At 31.4% G+C, this 22,137-nt stretch overlaps 2 protein-coding genes across 2 annotated transcripts; both read right to left on the reverse strand.

Moving 5' to 3' along the window:
* Positions 1–7,876: 7,876 nt before the first annotated feature.
* LOC139091696 (uncharacterized) lies at positions 7,877–17,190 on the reverse strand. Its single transcript, XM_070641850.1, has 3 exons — positions 16,310–17,190; positions 9,460–9,609; positions 7,877–9,277 (listed from the first exon to the last, which is right to left on the reverse strand). Exons 1-3 carry the CDS (start codon positions 16,320–16,322, stop codon positions 8,841–8,843), a joined length of 600 nt encoding a protein of 199 aa, XP_070497951.1. The 5' UTR covers positions 16,323–17,190; the 3' UTR covers positions 7,877–8,840.
* Positions 17,191–18,735: 1,545 nt separating this feature from the next.
* On the reverse strand, positions 18,736–21,277 carry LOC139091738 (uncharacterized). Its single transcript, XM_070641901.1, has 2 exons — positions 20,981–21,277; positions 18,736–20,857 (listed from the first exon to the last, which is right to left on the reverse strand). Exons 1-2 carry the CDS (start codon positions 21,054–21,056, stop codon positions 19,896–19,898), a joined length of 1,038 nt encoding a protein of 345 aa, XP_070498002.1. The 5' UTR covers positions 21,057–21,277; the 3' UTR covers positions 18,736–19,895.
* Between the last annotated feature and the right edge of the window lie 860 nt (positions 21,278–22,137).

The following is a 22,137-nucleotide window of genomic DNA, read 5'->3' on the forward strand; positions in this document are numbered from 1 at the left end:
CTCCTGCAGGCCTTCTTATAAGTAACCATCCCCTTCCCCCAAGAGTTAAGTAATTTACGAACGTTCCCAAAACAATTTGAAATGTATTTAAATCTGTGTCATTCATATAAATTCGATTTAGTTATGATGTTTCTGAAACAGTAAAAATTGTGGACTTCCAACTGCTATCTATAAATAAAATTACATTTCTATATAAGGCTCAATCACTGTGACTGAACGTATAATATTACGATATTTTTAGTAATTATGAATGGTGCCAAATTTAATAAATCTATTTATATTTTCTCAATAAAACTTTTTGTTTGTACTGTAACAAATGAAGCAATTCAATGCTGTGTCATTTTGTGTTCCATTCATACATTTTAAATATTGTCAATTTTTGTCAATTCAAAGCTTTTTGTATGCTAAATTATGGCTAATGACCTTATATTTACAATTTCACTTGATGTTAATATTCCAGCAATAAAACATTTTAGTTGAAGGATGAATGTTAGTCACTATCAGTTATTGACGTGAAACAATTTCAAGATCACATCCACCGGCATGTTTTTTTATGAACATAGAATTTATGCGGCATTTAGGATATTGTAAATACTTCCTAAATTTAATCCCGAGCAACACAAATGAAAAAGACCCGATATGGCTGCCAAAAATAGAATAATTCCATTTGGTGTTAGCAAAGAAATTTAGCAGAGCCTATAAAAGTTCCATGGTTGAGCATTCTTCATTTGTGTGGCTCGGGAATGTCAAAATTAAATTAAAATTCAATAATTACTTTCACTTACCTAGTAAATTTATTGATGAAAATGTAGACATTTAAATCAAATTTATGCAAATTCTCATCGAATTACGCATTAATAATAAATGAACTTGAACTATCTCGATATAGTAAACAACACGAATTAGGAAACCACCAACAACTGTTTGTAACTAGAATGAGAAATAGCGTATAATGTAAAAATGAAAAATATTCTATCGTTACTTCGTTACCGAAGCGCAACAAGTGTCTTTACATGATTTCATAATTTTAACAGAATTGTAAATCTTATGTAAGCGGAAGAGCAGAGTTGGTAAAAGTCGAGTGACTGGATATCTTCCAGAGATGATTTCTCTCCCCAGATCGATTGGCACAAGTTGTTCATGGTAGCCAAATGGCGTCCACATGACATTTAATTGGCAATATTTATGGGAGTAAATATGAAAATTGCCAGTAGAGATCCTAAAACTACCAGTAATCGAGATTTGACGGAAACTGATTTTTACCGGTAATTACCGGTAACGGACGGTATGGATATCCGTCATTCAAACCCCTAATTGCCACTTGGTCGCCATAGTGCAACCAATTTTCTACCATGAATAATTAATGCCCTTATTCGGGGGACTTTCGTAGATCATCACTATCTTTCCCTAACAGGCAATGAGCATATAAATGAGCATGTTTCTTGTCTGTTCTGAGTTGCTGAAATAGTCAAAAGAAAGCAAAATCATCAATTTGACCAATCTTGACATAACTTCAGAAACAATACCCAAAAAAAGTGTAAAATCATCGACATAAATTTGATAATTTTTTTTTGTTGTAGCCGTTAGTTCTAAACGAGTATCATAAAGGTACAAAGAAATTCATCGCTAAGTGATTTTATGAGAATCAGATTAGAACAATGAGAGTATAATAGAAAGTTAAAAAGGTGTGAAAAATGACATGTGGGATTGTAAGAATATATTAGATCTTTTATACGCTCATTAATTTAATACTCTCAGGAATAGATTTAAATTGCTCACTTCTGGTATACCCTACACTTTTATGTCTTTTTCTTACACACATTTCGTACAGCTATTTTCACAAAAAATTGACTTTCTCGGTCATGTTATGTATGTACGTTCTAAATTGCTTTAGATTTCACGTAATTGTAAACGATCTGATTTCGCAAGAAAGTTTACATGTTTATGCCTAAAATAATAATTCAATTTAAATCAGAGACTAAAATTATTTTTAAAAATTTCAAAAAAATCATTTATTTTCGTGAGTAAAAAATCAATGATTTTTTGCTCATACGTAAATTTAACGTAACGAAAAATATTTACGTAGCAAAAAATCATGACGTCACAATTTTTCGTAAAAATAATTTTTCTTCGGGAATATTTTATATGATCATTCGTGTCAATGATAGTGAATTTAACTAATCAAATATTACTTGACATGTGATTTTAACATAATTAATGTAACTGTTTACTCTTAAATTCAATTACTTTAATTAAATTATATTAGAAAATTCATCTTAATTAATTTAATACATCAAATTTTGTTACAAGTATTTAGTAACTTTTCAATGGATTTGACTTGACTAATCCGACAAAAAAGTACTAAATACAACTATACTGTAGTTAATTAATTAAGATGAAATTTCTAATATAATTTAATTAAAGTAATTGAATTTAAGAGTAAACAGTTACATTAATTATGTTAAAATCACATGTCAAGTAATATTTGAATAGTTAATTTCACTATCATTGACACTTCTATACATAGGAGAAAGTAAGGACCGTCACTTATTACGAATGATCATAAGTAAAATATTCCCGAAGAAAAAATTATTTTTACGAAAAATTGTGACGTCATGATTTTTTTACGTAAATATTTTTCGTTACGTGAACGTAAATATTTACGTATGAGCAAAAAATCAGTGATTTTTTTACTCACGAAAATAAATGATTTTTTGCTCATGATTTTTAAGATTAATTTTAGTCTCTGATTTAAATTTTAGGCTCAATTTAAAAATTTCTATTTTTTTTTTTTTGTTTTGATTTTCTTTAATTTAAGCATCTTTGTGGCTTCATCTTATAGTTTGGATAATATTTTGATACGAATCAATTCGTAAATTATTATCAAATTGAAATAGTGAACATCATCTCAAATGTGGTCACGTTTAAATTGCTATAAATCAAAAATTATGCCGATTTAAGGCAGTAGTGGACAACCTTTTATTTTTAGCGGCTCACCTTGGTGGTAAGTCTCGTCCAAACCACTCACGATACACGGTTCATGACATTTTCAAACAGTAGTAACTTCTATACATAGGAGAAAGTAAGGGACCCGTCACTTATTACGTTACTGAATAACGAACTTATTTCAAAAATGAACGATCCAATTCTCAATTAGATCAAGAGCTGCGCTGGATTGTTTTACGGCTAATAATTGTTATCGAGTGAGGATGTGCCAGTTCTGTGGCCAACAAAGCAAGGCTGTGAGTCGGGTTTTCCTTACATAGCTCTAACAGGCAAGGAGCTTGATTTCATGGTAGATAAATGCTACGATATTACTTCCACCTTACGGTTAGTAAGCCCTCTGTTAGTTAGGGTATGCTTTTAACAAGGACAAGTGAACATTCTTTGAAGATCCTACTTAGGAGGGGTCAGCGAGGTCGATCTTTCGCGTTACTTAACAAGTGTACGACTCCTTAGTGAACGGTCGCATTTCCGATAAATTTTCATAAGCAAGTCTGACTAAACAATTGTTTTGTTCTAAGAATTTTCGAAAAATAACAGCATCTTCAATACAAAACAGTCATTGCTGGTCAGTGTTTACATAAAAACTCAGTTAAAAAATATCAAGTATGTTTAATCTGAACTCATTTCGCAATCATTTCTAAAGAAAATTACATTTCATTGTGCAAACAAACTTGTTTTCTCTTCACATCTCAGTTCAAGTAGTATGGAGGTTCAGGCAAGTGCAATGAGAAAAGGAATTCTTTAAATATTCGCTTCGTTTAACCCACAAAATACACACATATAAGAGAGATAGAAGAAAAAGCATTTATAATGATGATAATGATGATGGTTGATGTTGATTTGAGTGTAATCTGATTTTTGCTTCGTCTTCTTATTCTCCTTAATTTTATTTCATCTCTTTTATGTTAGATGAAACAAGAAGGGATGAAATTTAAAACTGCAGCACAAAAAATGAACCGAGACCATTTTCATGGTGCCATGAACAAGAAATAAGTATAAAAAATGGAAGTAAAAAATAAATGTGATAAAAAAGACGTATTTTTGACGTCAAAAATGAGTTTGTCACATTGAATAATTCTATGTGAATGACGAAAAGTTCATTGGATATATTAAGAGCCATGAAATCATTTAACATGCCATATCTGTAGCCAAAAAATATCTTCCGGAGCCGGTCGCCTTAAAAGGGAAATAATTCTAAGAAATTGTTACAAAAAAACACATTTTAAGGATACAAAAAAAATGTTCCTTTTTACGACGCCATCGGTCAGTGATTTTTTATTGCCATTTACCTGAAAAATGCACCTCACGTAAGACGAATAGAGAACTAAAGTGTTTATTTAATCTATTAAAAATAAAATAACTGTTTTTATGGAATAAGCACTGAAATCATAAAGTATGCAATCAAGGGTGCATCCAACGGAATGGAGAAGGAGTTTGATATCCAAGTGATTCTTCATATCACTTTTTGAGTCTAAAATCTAAAAAACCTTCAATTTTTGCAATATTTCCCCCTACAAGGATGTCTGTCTACGATCCTATATGCATTTTTATAGCTATGACTTATTATGCAATAAAGAAATAAAATTCTAAAATTTGTATATCTTATGTCCTTCAAGGGATTTTATTTACTTTTTTATGTTCTTGTATATGCAAGTGATGATAAATTATGGCTTAACTTAATCCACTTGTTGTTGACCTTTTTTGTAACCTTAAACCCTGCCTTAAACTTAAATGCACTTTATAAATGTTATTTAAAATGGACATTTAGGGAATAGAATTTTAGCACTTCATTAATTTCTTAAAATATCAAATTTGACGGCATGTGATGTAAATTCAGTGTTTTGTACAAACAAAATCAATAACAATATTCTTAGACAATGTCAATTTGTATTCTGTAATTATTGACCAAAGTTCGATGTTTAGTGAAGTCGGTTATAGTCAAAATGCCTAAAGTCGACTCGGCTATTCTTCAAGATGGTGGTACTCGACTCGAGTCGACTCAATCCAAGTTAAGCCAACTCTCCTCGAGTCGACTCAGTCCACGTCAGGGCTGATCAGTCAATGCAAGTTGGGTCGAGTCGACTCGATTCAAGTTGGATTAAGTGGATTCAATTCAAGTTGGGTCGAGTAGATTCAACTCAAGTCGGAACAAGTCGGCACAATTCATGTCGGGTCTAGTAGACTCAAGACTCCAAGTCGGGTTCAATGGACTCAATCAAAGTCGGGTCGAGACTTAAATTCAGTTTCATACGTACTTTGTTTTATCACTCAAGTCATAATGGTAAAACTCAATCAATCTACAAATATAGAAACATTTGAGCATTTTTGACTAATGTTTCTATTTATATTTCCTTATACATATTTGTAGAAAATAAAAGGCTTTTAGCTGTAAAAAGATAAGAGCCTACATAAAAATTATTCTCGTTCTTTTCACATTAAATCTCTATTTCATGCCAAATATCCTGTTCGAAGCGATAAGATTACATGTATATAAATATATAAAAGACAAAGATAGAAAAGGAACTGGAAAAGGGAATGTGAAGAAGACAGATAGGCCTAGTGAAAACATTGTGGAATAAACAAAACGGCCAATTCATTTTGTGTTTCTATTTTTTTTCGTAGATGTACAGCATAACACAAAACAAACAAACGCCAATAAATTTTTACAGTCACATGTTTATGATCAAGACACATAAGATGGATGGCTGAGAATATACAAAAGGAAAAGCGATAAAAGGATAACGTAAAGGCAAAGTAATTTTCTAAGAAGAGACATCAATAAAATTGAGAAGATGAGAAAATAATTTTTATAGCTTCTGTGGAAGAAATATAGAGCATTTGCTCTTCCTTTATTCTTTTTGTTATTTTTGTCATGCATGAGGTCAGTTACCCAATAAAAAATTAATTGAAATAAAAATGAGGAATTGTTTTATGATTCTAGGCGATTGTATATTTATATTTGAGTCATGACTTGTTCTGGAATGTTGACAATATTGAGAATGGTACCTGGATGCTTATGGTCAATACATTTTGACCATTTTAATTTGTTCATAAATTTAGCAATTTAAATTGTCTAGGGCTGTAAAATGAAAATTATCGCTGTATGTGGAAGATCATCAAGACGATCAAAGAGTTCATGTATGGAAGCTGTCGGCAGAGATAGTATTGCAGTTGGTATTGGAAATTGGTAAGCGGTAGCCAACGATAGCGCCAGTTGCAGGCGAAATCTGAGGGATTGATCTGTACAGTCAAGTAAGTAAGTATGCTGATTAAGGATGGAATCAAAATTGAATTTCACATAGAAAGGAACAAATCATAGGAATGGTTCTGAAATTTCGTAACGCTTAGGGAACAGAGTTAGTTTATGGTTTTGTAAAAGAGTTCAAATTTTTGCACATGATTTGGTTACGAAGAGTTAAGATATAGAGAGGTTGTTGCTGGTTCCTAAAGCACACTCAATTCCTGGCCCTGAAAAACAATTTTTACTTGATTTATGTTAAGTTCTATGTGGAAGTAAAATTTAAAATTCAGTTTTAAAATTAATTTTTATTTTCGATCATCTTTACATTAGGTAAATAAATTAACTCTATTCTGCGTTAAGTACAAAATTTATTATTCTAGCTAAAACTTTATACATCATATAAACTCTAGTCAACTGGTTTTATCATCTTTTTATATCTACTGTACTTTAATTACTTTCAACCTTAATTTTTGGTACTTCTTTTAATGACTTAACTAGATTTTGAAGTATGTACTTCAAAACTTCATCATAATTATACCGAGCAGCTCAGCAATAGATGACTACAAATATCATGCACATGTTATAGCTCAAACACCTGTCAGAATATTTAGCTGTCTGATAAAATTATGTGATTTTCTGATAAGTGTCTGAGCCTTATCCTGAACAGCACAATGTGTTCACTGAGAGATAGCTTCGACGGTACGGCGCTGACCGGCTAGACGGCTGTCTGTTCCATCTTGATGATGGAATTTGACTAACTTTTATAACGAAAAAAGTGATTCTCCGAATTGTGCTGCTCGGGTTAATGTCTACAATTGAGCTAAAGTGCTTCTCGGAATACAACCTTAAGTTAAGAGATAGGAACTACGACTTAAGTAAATTGTCATTATGCTTTTTTAATCAGAAACAATTTAAAACCTCAGTTTCTATAAACATTGATTTTTCCATTCAATAAATGCTGTAATTAGTTTCCCTTTTTGTACTTATTAAATTCTCAAACGTACATACACTAAGTCTATTGTTAAAAAAATATTTAATTATTGAATTTACACGGCAAATTGAGAAAAATAATCGGCGTGCAGTTATGCCAACTCATCTAACAATTATTATCAAGTACTATGCACAATTTGATTACAGCGTATGCAACTATCTTTTGTTATTTTAATGATATAATCTGGGAAGTGACCTAGATTCGTAAATGTTGATATTTCCTGAATTTTCACTCACTGGTTCTGAATTGTTCAAAGTTTTTCTAATGACAAATCAAGGCAGATAATTAAATTATCAGTTATTGACACAAAGAATTTAGATAGTGCTGGTAAATAAAGAGGTGATTCCAAGATAGCTTGTTCTCGAGTGATTGTCAAATACTGAATCAGTGTTGTCATAGCTCTTTTTTGTCACGACAATCCTTGGTGCTATACCTCGAATGATAACGCACACGGAATCTTGTTCATACCATTTCCATTGAACAACACTGTTCTGGACATTGTCCATTAATTATATCCACGTTTTGGCTTAAGAAAGCACTTCCCACTTAATTTTAATTTATGCTTAATCAAACTGATTACCAGATAATCCTGAATTATCTGATAAAAAATTGCAAATCATCAAAATAAGCTTCTTAAATTTTCATCACATTGACACAAACTTCACATTAGAACGAATGTCACGTTCTTTGAATTTCCAATATCAATTCCGCTATCACAATCCTCAAATCTTATCTACGTGATTCCTCAAACTTCTTGTTAATTAAATTATTTTTTTTTTCCATTGTTTTCCGATTGTTGTACGACACAAAAAATAATATCCCCTCCGTAATTGTCTTCCTACATCTTATCAATATATATATATATTCTTTTTTTCACTCAAATTTCCATTATGTTCAGTGACATTCATAAATCGATTTTAATGGTGATCAATTATTTTGAGTTATCGGGAAGGAAAACTAACAATTAAGTTAATTGCAATCGATCTAGCCACACAAATTCATTTACTTCTCCTCGTTTACAGATTTACTTTGCATTGAATGTAATTTAATGTCGTCTATAGAAATTTTTTCCGACCTTGAACCACATTAAATTGCCGTCTACGTTTGCTTTTGTTTCGCCTTTCGTTGTTGTTGTGCATTACCCGCTTACTTTCAGTGCTGTCGTGGAAACAATTATAGAACTGAAATTGTAATAGAGGTGATAAGAAGTTTAACTGTAATTCCTTCTTCCGTGAGTTCGGCGTTCTTTCTTTGGCATTTGTTGTCCTTAATTGCTGTCTATACAATGGATTAGAATAAGGTTTCATCTTATTCTGAATGATTTTCTCAAAACTTTCAAGTCTACTTTCTAAAGCTTGTTTAGAAAATTCTTGAAGTACTTTAGACTGTCCTCTTAGGATTCAGATGTTCTCCTCAAAATGTTGAGCATCTCATTCTCCATTTTCTTATAATATATTCTCAAGTTCAGGTGATTTCTTCAAAGTTAAAGAATTTTCCTTGTTATTTGATATTTTTATGCTTTTCATCCAGTTCATTGAAAAGCCTTGATTGTCAAGAATGACTTTTTATAGCATTTATCATTTTTATACTTTAGTTGACACTTTAGCGTGACGATGTCACTGTTGTCTCATTCTTTTCATTTGATTCTGTATTGTTTTGATTGTGAATCTGGACATCAGCTGGATTTGAGAAAAAATTGTTATTTCCTTCATGAACTGGTACAATGAAGACTTTTGGATCGTGAATTTTCTTCATGACACTCGCATATGTTGGAGGTGCAAAATGTTTATAAGATGGACATGGACTAGGTGTTGCATTTCTAGTTTCTACAGGTTTTTGGATCCTCCTTTGACTACATGAATTTTCTGTGCATGCCATAACAATAAAGAATCCAAAAAGGGCTGTGAATGTTGTGAGGTACCAAATTAATGTTACTGTATCCATCCCTAGTTCTTCGCTATCTTTTTTGCCAAAGATATTAGGCTCGATATTTTCCTTATCTTCCTGTTGCTCAGGGATTGTCAAATTTTTGGCTGATTCTAAAGAAGAAAAAATTGAAAGTCAAGTAACTTGTTCTGAAATCCTTTGATAATTAAGGCTAGAGCTTTTCCTGAGTGGAAAATTGCGACAGAACTAGCCAATGTCAAGTTAATGTCTAACTGATGTCTAGTTTTAACACATTTTATGCACTCGGATTTCCTTTATGCCAATAAATCCATACCTGTTTTTCTAATATTAGTATCCAATTGAACAGTTGCTTCTTCTTCAATTACATGATTAAGCAATTGAAAATTGCTATACTCCTGTACATTGCTTGATGTCGCTCTAACTATACACAATGTGACTAGTAAGCACAACAAAATTTCTCCGTCTGTAAAAATATTGAGAGAAATATTTCTTTTTTCAGTAAATTTTCACTAAATAAAGCAAGTGCTCTGATAAAATTGACTGCACAACTGACAGTAAGCAAGCAAAATGACAAATGAAATCATTGTGTTAAAATTTGTATGCCTTTATACTGATATTTTTATCTTTTTCTCTATTATCATTTCTACATATAAAGCAAATCGAATTTCCTGATAACAAACTTTTACTACCTCAACGGTACTTTCTGTATTACGTAATCAAATTTCTCTTCTATCAAATATAGATACAGAATTGTAAGGATGAATACGTTTTACAGACATCATTTCTCTTTTTGAGATTTATAGATTTTAGATAATAGGGTAACATAATACATATTATGAAAGGAACGAACGCATTTTAAAGGAAATTACAGAATTATTGACGTCAAACTTATTTATATCATTTTTGATTTTTAAGGAATGGACCGAGCAACAGAATGTCATGAACCGCATTTTTCGATATAGAAATGGGTCGAAATCAGCCGTCAGGACATTTTCGCGTCTTATAGTTACTCCGGTGAATTGGCGTGATTCTGATGCTATTACAAACTGTTGGCCTACTGAGTTCAGATGTATGTCGCACCCTCAATCGTTAAACAAGCATAGCCACGAATCACCCAAACACAGTTCTAAATCCCAATGATCTGAATAGCTAAAGGTTTACTCAATCGGTACAAGTTATTCATGGTAATCATATGTCTGCCACACGGTGTCTTGATGGTGTCCAAGTGACAATTTTCACGTTAACTGTCTTAAAAATTGTCAATTTCAAGTACCTAAAGTGAATATTCCCACTTGTACGCGATGTGATCGCAATCTTGTTGCCATACAAGACGTGCCAATCAGGATAGCAATACTCTAACGAAAGCATTGTGTTGTTCGGGCTAATTTTTCCTATAATATTCTGGAACAATCTTTCTCTGACCTGGTACTAAGTTCAACTATTTTAAACAAAACAAAATGATAAAATCGTAGTTCCAGTTATACTTGTCAACACTTAATATTGATAATCTGATTCACTGTTTTTCTGATTTTACCGCTTAATTTCATAAGGAAGCACAAATATTTCGCATTTCTATTAATGTTTTCAATTTCATCATATCCGTAATTTTTCCTATTCTTTCCTCTTCTTCACCACAAATTTATAAATGGAATATTGATTTTCCTGTTTCAAAGTATTGAATTTATAGGACTCAATGCGACATGTGAGTAAATATTTCATATTTTTTAATTCTGTTGAGGCATTGATTCTAAATTTAACGATATGATAATGTTGATGTACGTAATTTTTGTGGTGACGGTCTCAGAAAAAGATCAATTAAGATGCCTTTTGGGTTCGTCATTGACAATTTTTCATATCGATGAATTTTTAATGCTCTGGACAACTTTGGGCTTTAGCAAATTAAAGAAAGTTGCTAAAAATAGAAAGGGGCTTTATTTTTAAACCCGTATACCTTCTTTATCCCCCTTAAATCCCCATGCCCTCTAATATTGGACGTACTTGACTCGTTATTGACACTTTCACAATTTCAAGCTTTTTAATTAATCAATTGACTAAATTCAAGCTTTTTGATCATCAAATGAAATATATTGCAGAAAGGTTTCCAATATCAAGCATTGCACTTAACTAAATTAATTCTTTGCATTAAATTAACTTTTCCAAATCGCAAATATTTTTTGTTTCTACGTGACTTGTTGCAGGTTTCGTTGTTCAATTGCTTATTCAATACATTAATCACGTTAATTCAATTCTGACTTTTTTTTTCTCAATTTCGATTCTATGCTGTGCTTTATTGCATGATTATCATAACATCCTTTCGTCACAGCACGCGTGAGAAAAAAAAAATATCGCAAATCTAATTGAAATTAAATTTTCAATACTTTCGGTATTGCTAACTGGTTTGCGTATTCTTATCAGGAGAAAAAAAATGGTTATGCATTCAAGCAGAAATGCTTTAAAGGTTGAATAATAATTTTTGGTAGCAAAAAATAATTTAAATTTTGACGTGATGAATTTCAAATATTTCAGTCATTTACAGGTTGACTGGGAAATGTAAATGAACAGAAATAATCATCATCGCTTTTAACTTAATTACCATATTAATTAAATAATTCATATTCGGTTTCCCGCATGATTTGATTTTGACACATTCTCCTAATTTTCATGATGAAATTCCAAAGCATTTTAAATCGATATACAGGGGTCGTCCGCTTATTGCGTTCATAGGAGGAAGGGTGTCCATCATTTTGTATCAGCTCAAACAATTTTGTAACAATAGTCGTGGGAGGAAGGTGTCTAAAAGTTAATTTTTTTTATCGTAACATAATAATTGAACGGCCCATAACGAGTTTCCACAATTAAGCAATTTAAACTCAAAATGCACCAAACTTTAAATAATATTAATCAAATCAAAACAGTATTTAATCAGTGTTTACGATCTTGATATTATTTAACGCTGAAAAGCGCGAGAAATGTGAGTTTAAAATTATATTATCACTGGCTTAAAGGATTCGATAACTAAAGCAGTTTGAATTGACAATTTTGAAACAAATGCTTTTCTTGACTCTTTGCCTTCCTAAACTCATTTCTAAGAAAGAAGAGAAATCCTCTTTAAAAAGTCAGCAAAAATTAAATCATACCGAGACGATAGGTAATAGATTCCCAATTCTGCACATTGCATAATACAATCTTCCTACCCACAATTTGTGTGTCCCAAATCACAAAAACTGAGTTGACATAGCTAGAACAGCGACAAAGGATCCAAATTCAACTAGATTTTCTTTGTGATTTAACCTGGGTCGTTAAGTTCGGCACTCAAGTCATTAAGCTCCTACAGTTTGAATTTCACCATTACTAATAATAATGAAAGAAACCCTTTGTAGTTTTTAAGCATATGAATACTATTCATGACAGACAATCCAAGAGAACCATATGCATCTATATAATGATTTATTGAAAGCCATCATCGCACGCAATTTAATAAAACGTGACAACTGCTGTTTGTTTTCCTCTTCATCATCATCATTCTCATTTTTCTGGGTCACAATATTATTGCTCAAATTTATATTACATTAAGCTTGTATCGCTCAAAGTTTAAAGATGGAAGGGACAATGAAAGGGTTGCATCTGGTAAATCGATTGAGTAAATTGATTACGGCAAGCTTGTTCAATGATTCGGGAAATTTTTTAAACAAATTGTGGGAAAATCAAATATGATTTTAAGTTTGAAAGGAAGTATCAAGTGTCGACGATTTAGAGCAATTATTGAATTTTCCCTGAAGTTTAAAGTTCTGAATGTAAAATTGATGTCAAGATAAAATGATGCAAGGTATATGACGTTATAGTCTCATTTCTTAACTGAGATAACACTTTGCACGTGTATGATTTCCATATCTTTATAGCAGAACTATAAACAGTGTCTTCACCTCTTTGTGCTGTCATAACTTTCATGATAATACGCCCAAGTGACATAAATTTGAATTTAAATAAAATTCTCATCACATTCGCAGCGATTAATCTTGTGAATTGAATTTAAATGAAGTTCCACAGAGAATATCAATTAGATGAGTAGATCAATAATTCGGTATATATGTGGAAGAGATGGAATAACACAAAGTCTATAGGAAATTGTTTATTGTTTCAAATTATAGTTCTAAGAGCTAGAAATTGAATAAAATCAAAGAAATCAAATCAATCCCGTACATCCAATTCTATCAGAAATCAATAAACGAATAATCTTAAACGATAATAATGAATAAAATAAGAATTATTATCGTCATTAATGAAACAAGAAAGAAAATAACAGAAGCAATAAATTAATTAAAGCACCTCGGTTCTCACTTCCGATTTGTGTATCAAATCGAACTCTTTTTTCGGAGAAAACCAAAAAAAGAAAAGAATTATAAGAATAATTAATAAGATGCATGAAGTTATCGCTTTCGAAATAACAATGATTAGGTGCGAGTAAAAAGTTTCACTGATGATTGAATTGCAAAGCTTTGTGATTGCGTAACGGAAATCCATGTTAATTCTAACAAACAACTAATAAATCACACTTGTGGATTGGAAACGAAGTTCAGAGTCTTGTTTTGAAGACTAATGGATATGTCATTTAAGAAGTGGTTTAGGTCTCGCTTACCTACACAATGGCAGACATGAGTGGTTGTGTCTGGTGAAACTTCACTCGTTAAACCACTATAATTTATGAAATGCAGATTAACAACTCTAAGATACCTGAATAAACCAAGTCGGCATGACTCTGGTATAAAGCTGGTCTTAATCAGAATTCACCATCAGATCAGAGTCACACCGGACTGGGTACAATTAACTGATTTCTGCTATTCAGTGCATTAACGCTCCATTCCCGAGTGGAGAAAATACGATATAACTAGTTAATGGAAAGTTAATGTCCACTTGATGACTAGTTCAAACTTTTTTTTGTCCACTCGGAATCTGGAGTCCTTTAGCAAGGAGTTAATAACCGAAAGCAAATAATGTTTGGTTCTTGCCTTAAAGATTTTGTCTCATCAAAAGTGACCATACACAAACCCGATTCCTCTTAACACTAGATAATAGGAAGCGTAGAAACAACATCTTTTGTTTCAGCTAGCACTCATTATTTCGTTCCTTCATGATATTAATTCATAATAAATTAACATGAACGTGCAGAGAATAAATAAAATCAAGATACATTTGTTACCTGGATGAGATCAATAACAGAATTGAAGATGAGTTTTATGTTTTGTTAATGCTTAAAACTATGTAAAATTAGAGAGAATTAATAACATTGAGAAATTAAAAGTAAAGACTATATATCAAAAATGAATGAAAGCCAGTAATTACGTTATTTTTGTAACTTTGTGAAATTTACCGCAATTCTAGAAATGATGAAACGGTATCTCGATGTTAAGTTTTTTGGGCAATTGTATATGCACGCATGGGTAATTTTAAGTGAGATTAGTAGTCTTAATGGACACCTGTTCCACTGGACTCGATGAAAAAGTGAAATCCTTGAATGCCATTTTATTTATTTCTTTTCTGTTGCATGTCTATTTGTGAGAGTTTTTGGCTTTCAATCCCTCACATCACAATCACTGTGGCATATGATCTAGTTCATTGTCTACTAAATAAATTTGCATTGTATGGTAAATAAAGTGTGAGTAAAATATTTAAATTAATTGATTGAACTTCATGATGAGCTTTAAAGTTCACAGATTAAAAGCTATTAAGTCTAAATTAACATTCATTTTGTGTTTTTGTTATTCAGTAATTACGATTCGAGTTGTTAAGATAATTTATGTTAAACTACAACTGCTGTAAAAGTGAAAATTTGTAATCATACAAAATTTGCACAGTGTAGATTAGTGGTGGGCAACCTATTATTTTTCGCGGCACAGCTTGGTAGTTAGCCTCTCCCAAAACCGCACACGACATACGGTTCACTATATTATTGTTGACATACAGGTGTCCCACCACGGTGTAGATACAGAAATATTATAATCTTGGACTAAATAGTGATGCTTAATTTTGTTTGTAGCCATTTGAATTTTTGGTCTTATGCCGTCAAAGCCATAGCTTAATGAGAATATTTTGATAAGAAAATTTGATTGTTTTTGCAAAATAATTTTCTAGAAGAATGACTCACATAATTATTATTGACTATCAGGTGTATCCTTTTCTAAAAATCCCATACACCCTAGACAGTAAGAACTGTTCATTCGACTCCGATGAGTTCTTGAGATGGAGACTTCGAACAATACGTGTTTGTAAGGGCATTACTACTTGATGGTACCGTGACGGTTGATTTTGATCCACTTTTCAATGAAATGCACAATCTTAATCATCGCTACTTTGGCAATTTGTCTCACAGAACTTTTGACCAAATTAACTGCACAGAGGATTGCCAATGGTCACCCCAAACACATGTTCGATACGTAAAATAACTTAACATACCGGCTAGTTTATTTCTTGATTCAAAGTTGATTCGGAATCTGCATGCAACATACTGCTCGAGTCACCTTGACTTCATATAAAATTCAAGTCTTTTTCTAGCTCAGGTTTGTTTACACTATTATGCAACTGCCACAATGACATTGAGTTGACACGTAATATTTAGGATTTAAAAACAATAATAATAAAATGCATAAAAGTTTGATCAGGTAAATAAGATAAGATATTTAAGTCAACTGGTTGTAAGCATACTTGACTTTTTAAAAACAAGTATATAAGTCGCATTATTTCTTTATTTTATAAAGCCTAATGACGTTTGTAAACTCAAGATATCACTTGTTTTGATAAAAAAATCTTCAAAACATCGCATACCTTCTTTCCAAAAACTTAATGTTTTGGCTTATCGGCTTCTTTTTGTTTTTATATTGGACTTGCTTTTTTAACTGGCCTCATTTTATGATATCACATTCTTAATTATAATCCAAACATTGTATGATCATTGATAATTCGCAACACCCTTCCACTTGAGAACGTATTTTCCTTTTGTTATCGGAAATCCAATTGCTTTATTCCTTTAATCGCAAGTGTTTTCGTTTTTTGGCATATCACAATTTTTGATAAAAGATCTTTAAAAGTCACTTAATTTTTTTTTCGTCACGGAAATCAAATCTTTATGACTCAAGTGTGTGTCTATAATAAAAGTTATTGACTCTTACCTCTTAAATTCATTTTTTTAAACTTGATACTGTAATATTTCGTGTGAATTTCTTGATTTTTTAAGTGAGTCGCTGGAATATCTATTTTTAATTTCTTATCAAGCAGTCACACGTCTATTAATAAATATCCAAGCTACTTGCAGCTTTTATCTCTCGAAAGTGAAGCGTTGGAATAAAATAGAAGTCGTAATTAAATGCAGTCTAATTTTTTCAACAAGTAGCACAAATCTCTCGACACTTCAACAACGACTGTAATGCAATTGAGCTTACGGCACTCGATACAAATCAAAAACTCAAAATAATAAAAAGTGAGTAAATTTTTTGGTAGAGTGAACGGAATAGTCAACGAGTAAGCAAAGGCAGCTAAGATAACCGACTGATGATGAAGCAACAACAAAGAACTTGAATCTGTTTCACTTTTTGTTTCTCCTCAATGCTTTATTTTTGTGGGGGGCTTTTAATTGCTCTTGATCACTTTAAGTATGTGTGAATATGCTTTTTTAGTGGGTCACTGATTCAACTGTAACAGGATTTTTTTTCTCTTTATATGCAACTATTCTTAATGCCCTTTTGTTACAAATTTATTATTGCTTTTTTTTCTCTCCTCTCTTTTTTCACCTTCTATACAGCTTGGAGTCTCATTTCAAACAGAAATTGTTAGCACGTAAAATACTATATTTATAATTCAGTAAAAGAAAATATAAAGAAGTAATTCACTTTCAAGTGCTATTGTTATATACGATAAGCCGTTCCTGTGTACATATATGTTTTACATTACTTGCAGGTTCTACACAGCTATTTGTTACGATTTTTGAATCAGTTTTTTTGCAAATAATTGACAAAAATGGTCAAGTTCTTCTGTCCCAAGATACCTAACTGCTTGATTCAATGACTGGAGCTTTTCCGAACTTTCCCACTGCACTTAAAAATCAAAACTAATTTATCTCGTAGTAAACTAGATGAATCAACACTAATTCGAGTTTAAGATATCGATTATTGCTTATATTCCTCTCCTACAATCTCTGAAGTGCTTTGTAATTATAAAGTAATTAGCAAAGTGTCTGTTAATAGACTCATTCATTCACAAATTGATAATCATGGTGACAATATAGCTAAAAATTTCAAAGTAAAAACGGTGTGCTGTGCGCATTTTATTATCTTATCGGTACAAGTATGTGAACTTTAAATCACTTGAACTGCTTTTCTACTTTACAAGTGTTTTGCTGTTTTTCTTAATTAAAATAGACGTTATCACATTGCCACGCTTTTATATACTTCTATATCGATAACAATAATATAGGTGCTGTTTGCTCTTGTGAGAATTAATTAGAGTACCCACTTGACTAACTTTCCGGGATTAACAAAAGGGGTATATAAAGTAGTATTTTTGGATCAATTGACGCGGTATAGTATGATGTTATTTTTTTCTCGTCACTTCTTGATGGATGACATTTGTTTTTGTTTCATTCACAAGTGGTCTCGCGAACACAAAAAAAATAAATCAAGTACTCAAGGGTCGCAAATCATTGGATTGTGTTCGAGTAACTTTCAATTAACCATGATTATCTTGTTGTCGAACTTGAGTACATAAATCTGCTGCAGGAAATGCACAATTGATAAGAACTAATCGATTTTGTATCTTGAATGAATGAGTCAAATTGTTTGTTTTTAAATGCCAGACGACAGAGCTTAAATTTAACTCTATTCTTAAGTGTTGGAATTTTGTACTCAGTAACAGATTCTGTATATGGTGCGATAAGACTTTACTAACCTAGTGGACATGATGTGGTCAAATCAGAGCAGTGCAATGAGTATAGAGAAGAAGGTTTAAACTTTATGAACGTTGACAACCTCCGGTCCAATCGGAACACAGGTTCGAGTCCAACGCTATTGAGGAAGTGTCCTTTCTTCTCTAGCTGTGCAATGAGTAATAGATAAAGAATGTTTGAAGTATAGTTTAAATGTGCTTACCTTTTAAGTGCTACGATCGTTGACTCTTTTGTAGACGCTGTTACCTAGTTTGTACAAATTCTTGACATTTCATGTTGAACTGACATTCTTTCATCACTGTTCTGCGCCAAGTAGCTTGTGGAACTCCTGACCGCCGTTTTTCTTGCGGATTCCAATTAAGGACGGTGCAACAAACTTGTGATTCTGTCCCAGCAGTGACATTTTCTCTGGCATTCTTCTTTTGAAGTATATGTCCTATCCAGCAGTACTTATACTTTCATGAAACGCATTTATTATACACAGCTATGGATCTTACAATCTTAACAGCGAATCCAAATATTTTTCACATTGAATCAAAACAACATTTTACCAAATCAAACCAATTGAACCAGTTAAGCCGGTTTAAATCAGTTTTACTGATAAGCTGTTAGAAAAAGTGTTTTCGTTAGTCACAAGGATTAATTAAAACCATAAGATTATCATAAGTTTCTTTATCGATACTTTTTGTTTATTTCGAATTGTTTTAATTGTTTAACATCATCACAAAATTACTTTTCAATTATCTTTTATTATACTTGTGGTGTTAATTATTATTGCGAAATTGCAATTTTCTTCTATTTTTTTATAGCAATTTTTGTGTTTGGGGGTTGTTTAAGCTGCTTTAAAAAACTTTTTAATTAACTGATAACACCAGAACTTTAATTGTATAAAATAGAGCACTAGATTAAAATTTTCAATAGGAATTTTGTTACTAATAAAAAATTGCCTTAACTTCAATTGTAAATTTTTTAAGGAATATTCGAGTGTAAATGAAGTTTCTAAGTTTTTTCTATTCGAATTCGAGAACTTTAACCCCTCTTTAAATTTGCATTAATTAATGTGCTTGCGTAATGACTTTTTTGTGTGTGATTAATCTTCAACCTTCTAATAACTTACTGGATAAAACAAACAATGGTGACTAATTCAAAAGTTCCATTTAATAAAATCGGAACCTTATGAGTAACTCTAATTATTTCTTATGCTAATTCTTGTTTTATTTATATATGTTCGAATTTGAGCATTAAACTAAATCATAAAAAAATTGAAAAGCTATCAAAATTATTATAAGTAAATTATCAAAACAAAAGCGTTCCTATACAAGAGATCACAAAAAACATAAAACAATTGCATGGCTCTTTTGATTACTCTTTCTTCCTTTTTTTTTGGATTCAGATAGTCAAACTAATGAAGAAATAAAAATATGACTTAATGAATTTTTACATATACTTTAAATACATATAAATTTGTGACTCGATTAAATTTCTTTTGCTTTGCGCATCTTTTCTTAATTTGTTTATAAAATATCTACTTTTAGCGATTTAATTCTAGTACAGTAGTCAATTTTTTAGTTAACATAAATGTTGTTGGGATGAGATCATTTTGGGAGCACTTGAAATGATTCACCTCAAAGTTTTCTTTTCTAGGAATTCATGTGAAAAAAATCAGCACTTATAATGTCATGAACGTTCAGGCATTTTCTCAATACAAAATCAACTCCCAAAATGAGCACCAACTCAACTGTAAATTTTGTCTCTCTCTCGAAAAAAAAGAAATCCTTAATTACTTTCAACTACTATAGGCATTGTGCGTTAATAATTTAAACATTTTCAGCATCATTCTTACGAGCACTTTGTTCTGGAAAGAGTTCGCTATAACTTGGCGGTAAATCATCTTTATCAAAAGAAGGTGGTGCAGATGGCGATGCATCTTGTGAGGTTGAAACTACTTCTGTATTATGTCTACGTCTTCTACGTTGCGGTCGGATTGCTGTCGTTGTCGTTTGGGGAATTGGTGAAAGGCATCGTTTAATTTTATATATTATCCAAATTAATGCACCGCATGTAAGCATGGTAAGTATGAGGGATGTAATTGCGCTTAGGAAGATCTGAATTATATTTTCACTTGATGTCGAATCATCATTTAAATCGGTTACAAAAATGGACGAAGATGCACAGCCTGAAGATGGCTCATCCAGACAATTAGGCTCGATACAATTTACAATAGAATCGTTAACAAAACGCTTATCAATACAACTTTTAATGTTATTTGGCTTACAATTAAATTCACCCTCAAAATCATTAGAGCACTTTTTGAATGCAGTTGCTATTAGCTGAAATTCTATAAAATCTTCATCTTTTGGAAATACGGCAGAAGAATCAATTGAAAGTGTGATTTTTACTTTTCCGGATAAATCCTCATACGATGTTATCTTTCCGTTCGATATACTTCCACAAATACTTTGTTTAATATTGTTATTGTATTTTATCTGCAACGAGTCAATGCATCGCTCGCTGTGTTTATACTTTCTCAGATTCATTTTCATGATGTTCACATAGATGCCACTTTTGGAATCAAATTTTTCTGCACTTATTGTGAATTTACATTCATTTTTCACTTTTCTTGCCTGTGTTGCATTGAATCTCAAGTTGAGGATTATAGCTGAATTTAATCGATTTAATTCAATATCATATTTGTTAATTTTTGTAGAGAATAGAGTCGTCAATTGTCTTTTTTGCATACAAAACATCGATACATTTGGTTCTAGCCATTCCTGTCGAACTAAAAATGAAAACAAAAACAAATTGAATTGATTAGATCCAGTAATATCGTGATGACTCATTTGACTTATTTAAATTTAGTAATAGGTGAGATTTCATCATTTTAATGTTAATTTGTACTTACAATACTGTTGATGAGATGTTTTGATGATGATTAAAAGTATAAATAAAGGCAGAATTAAGGTGTTTAAATTTCTCATTGCGTAAAAAGTTAATTTTTAACAAAACAGATCCTTATGACCGATTTACTATAATTTTTTGGCACTTAAAACAGTCACTACATGTTATTATTAAATTTATTCAGCTTTTGCATTTAAAAAAGTGCTTGAATTAAATTATTTTGAAACAAATAAAGTATTTACTTTTGTGATTCTATATTAAGCACAGATTTTTAGCACTAGGTTTCAGGGCTTTACAACTGACAATATTTCTTTGTGTCTCTTCTTTTACAGCTGTTTATTGCCTAAAAAAATTTTAATTTTTTTTAATTTGAAGAATAAAAATTTCAAATTTTACCTAATTTTATAACTGGAACGCTTAAATCGTCTATTGCAGTCGTTAATCAATGTAGATATATATGTTATTAATGTGTATCAATTGCATACTTTTATGTACTTCTTGAAGAATCTTTAATTTTGCGTTTTTACAATTTTACACGTTTGAACTATTTTTTTTTACGTAAAGCATTACGTAAAATTTACGTACGACATTACTAATTTGAACGTAATGTTTGTACAAACATTTTAATCTTCATAATTTCACAAGTTTGATTTCTTTTGGAAAAAATGCGCTAATGTTGACCAGAACCGAAATACTGAAGATTTTTCTACGAGTTTTAGCACTGTTTGAATTTTAAAAATTCGTTTATTTCCATCGCATAGACAAAAAACGAGAATGATGTTTTTGGTCGTTCACCTCCTCTGGTGCATCCAGCTAAAAACTTCTTAAAATAGCTTCGTACGTAAAAATTGCATAAGAAACGTTCGTAATATTACGTACTGTTTAAATTACTTTTACGTACGTATTGTGAAAGTTACGTACGTAATATTACGTAAAGTAGAAATTCTGTTACGTACGTATTACTAATAAACGTACGTAATACTTAGATTTCATTTACGTACGTATTGTCTTAATTACGTACGTATTATTACGTAATGATCAGATTTCTGTTACGTACGAATTGCGTAAATTACGTACGCAAAATTTACACAAGTAAATTTCTATTTCTTTGGTAATCTATGGTCCTGAAAGCCGTTTTGAATTTAGGTAGTAATTCATAAA

Source organism: Chironomus tepperi, unplaced genomic scaffold (genome assembly GCF_022539635.2).
Source record: "Chironomus tepperi strain 1889 unplaced genomic scaffold, CSIRO-AGI_Ctep_v1 contig_260, whole genome shotgun sequence".
Taxonomy (NCBI): domain Eukaryota; kingdom Metazoa; phylum Arthropoda; class Insecta; order Diptera; family Chironomidae; genus Chironomus; species Chironomus tepperi.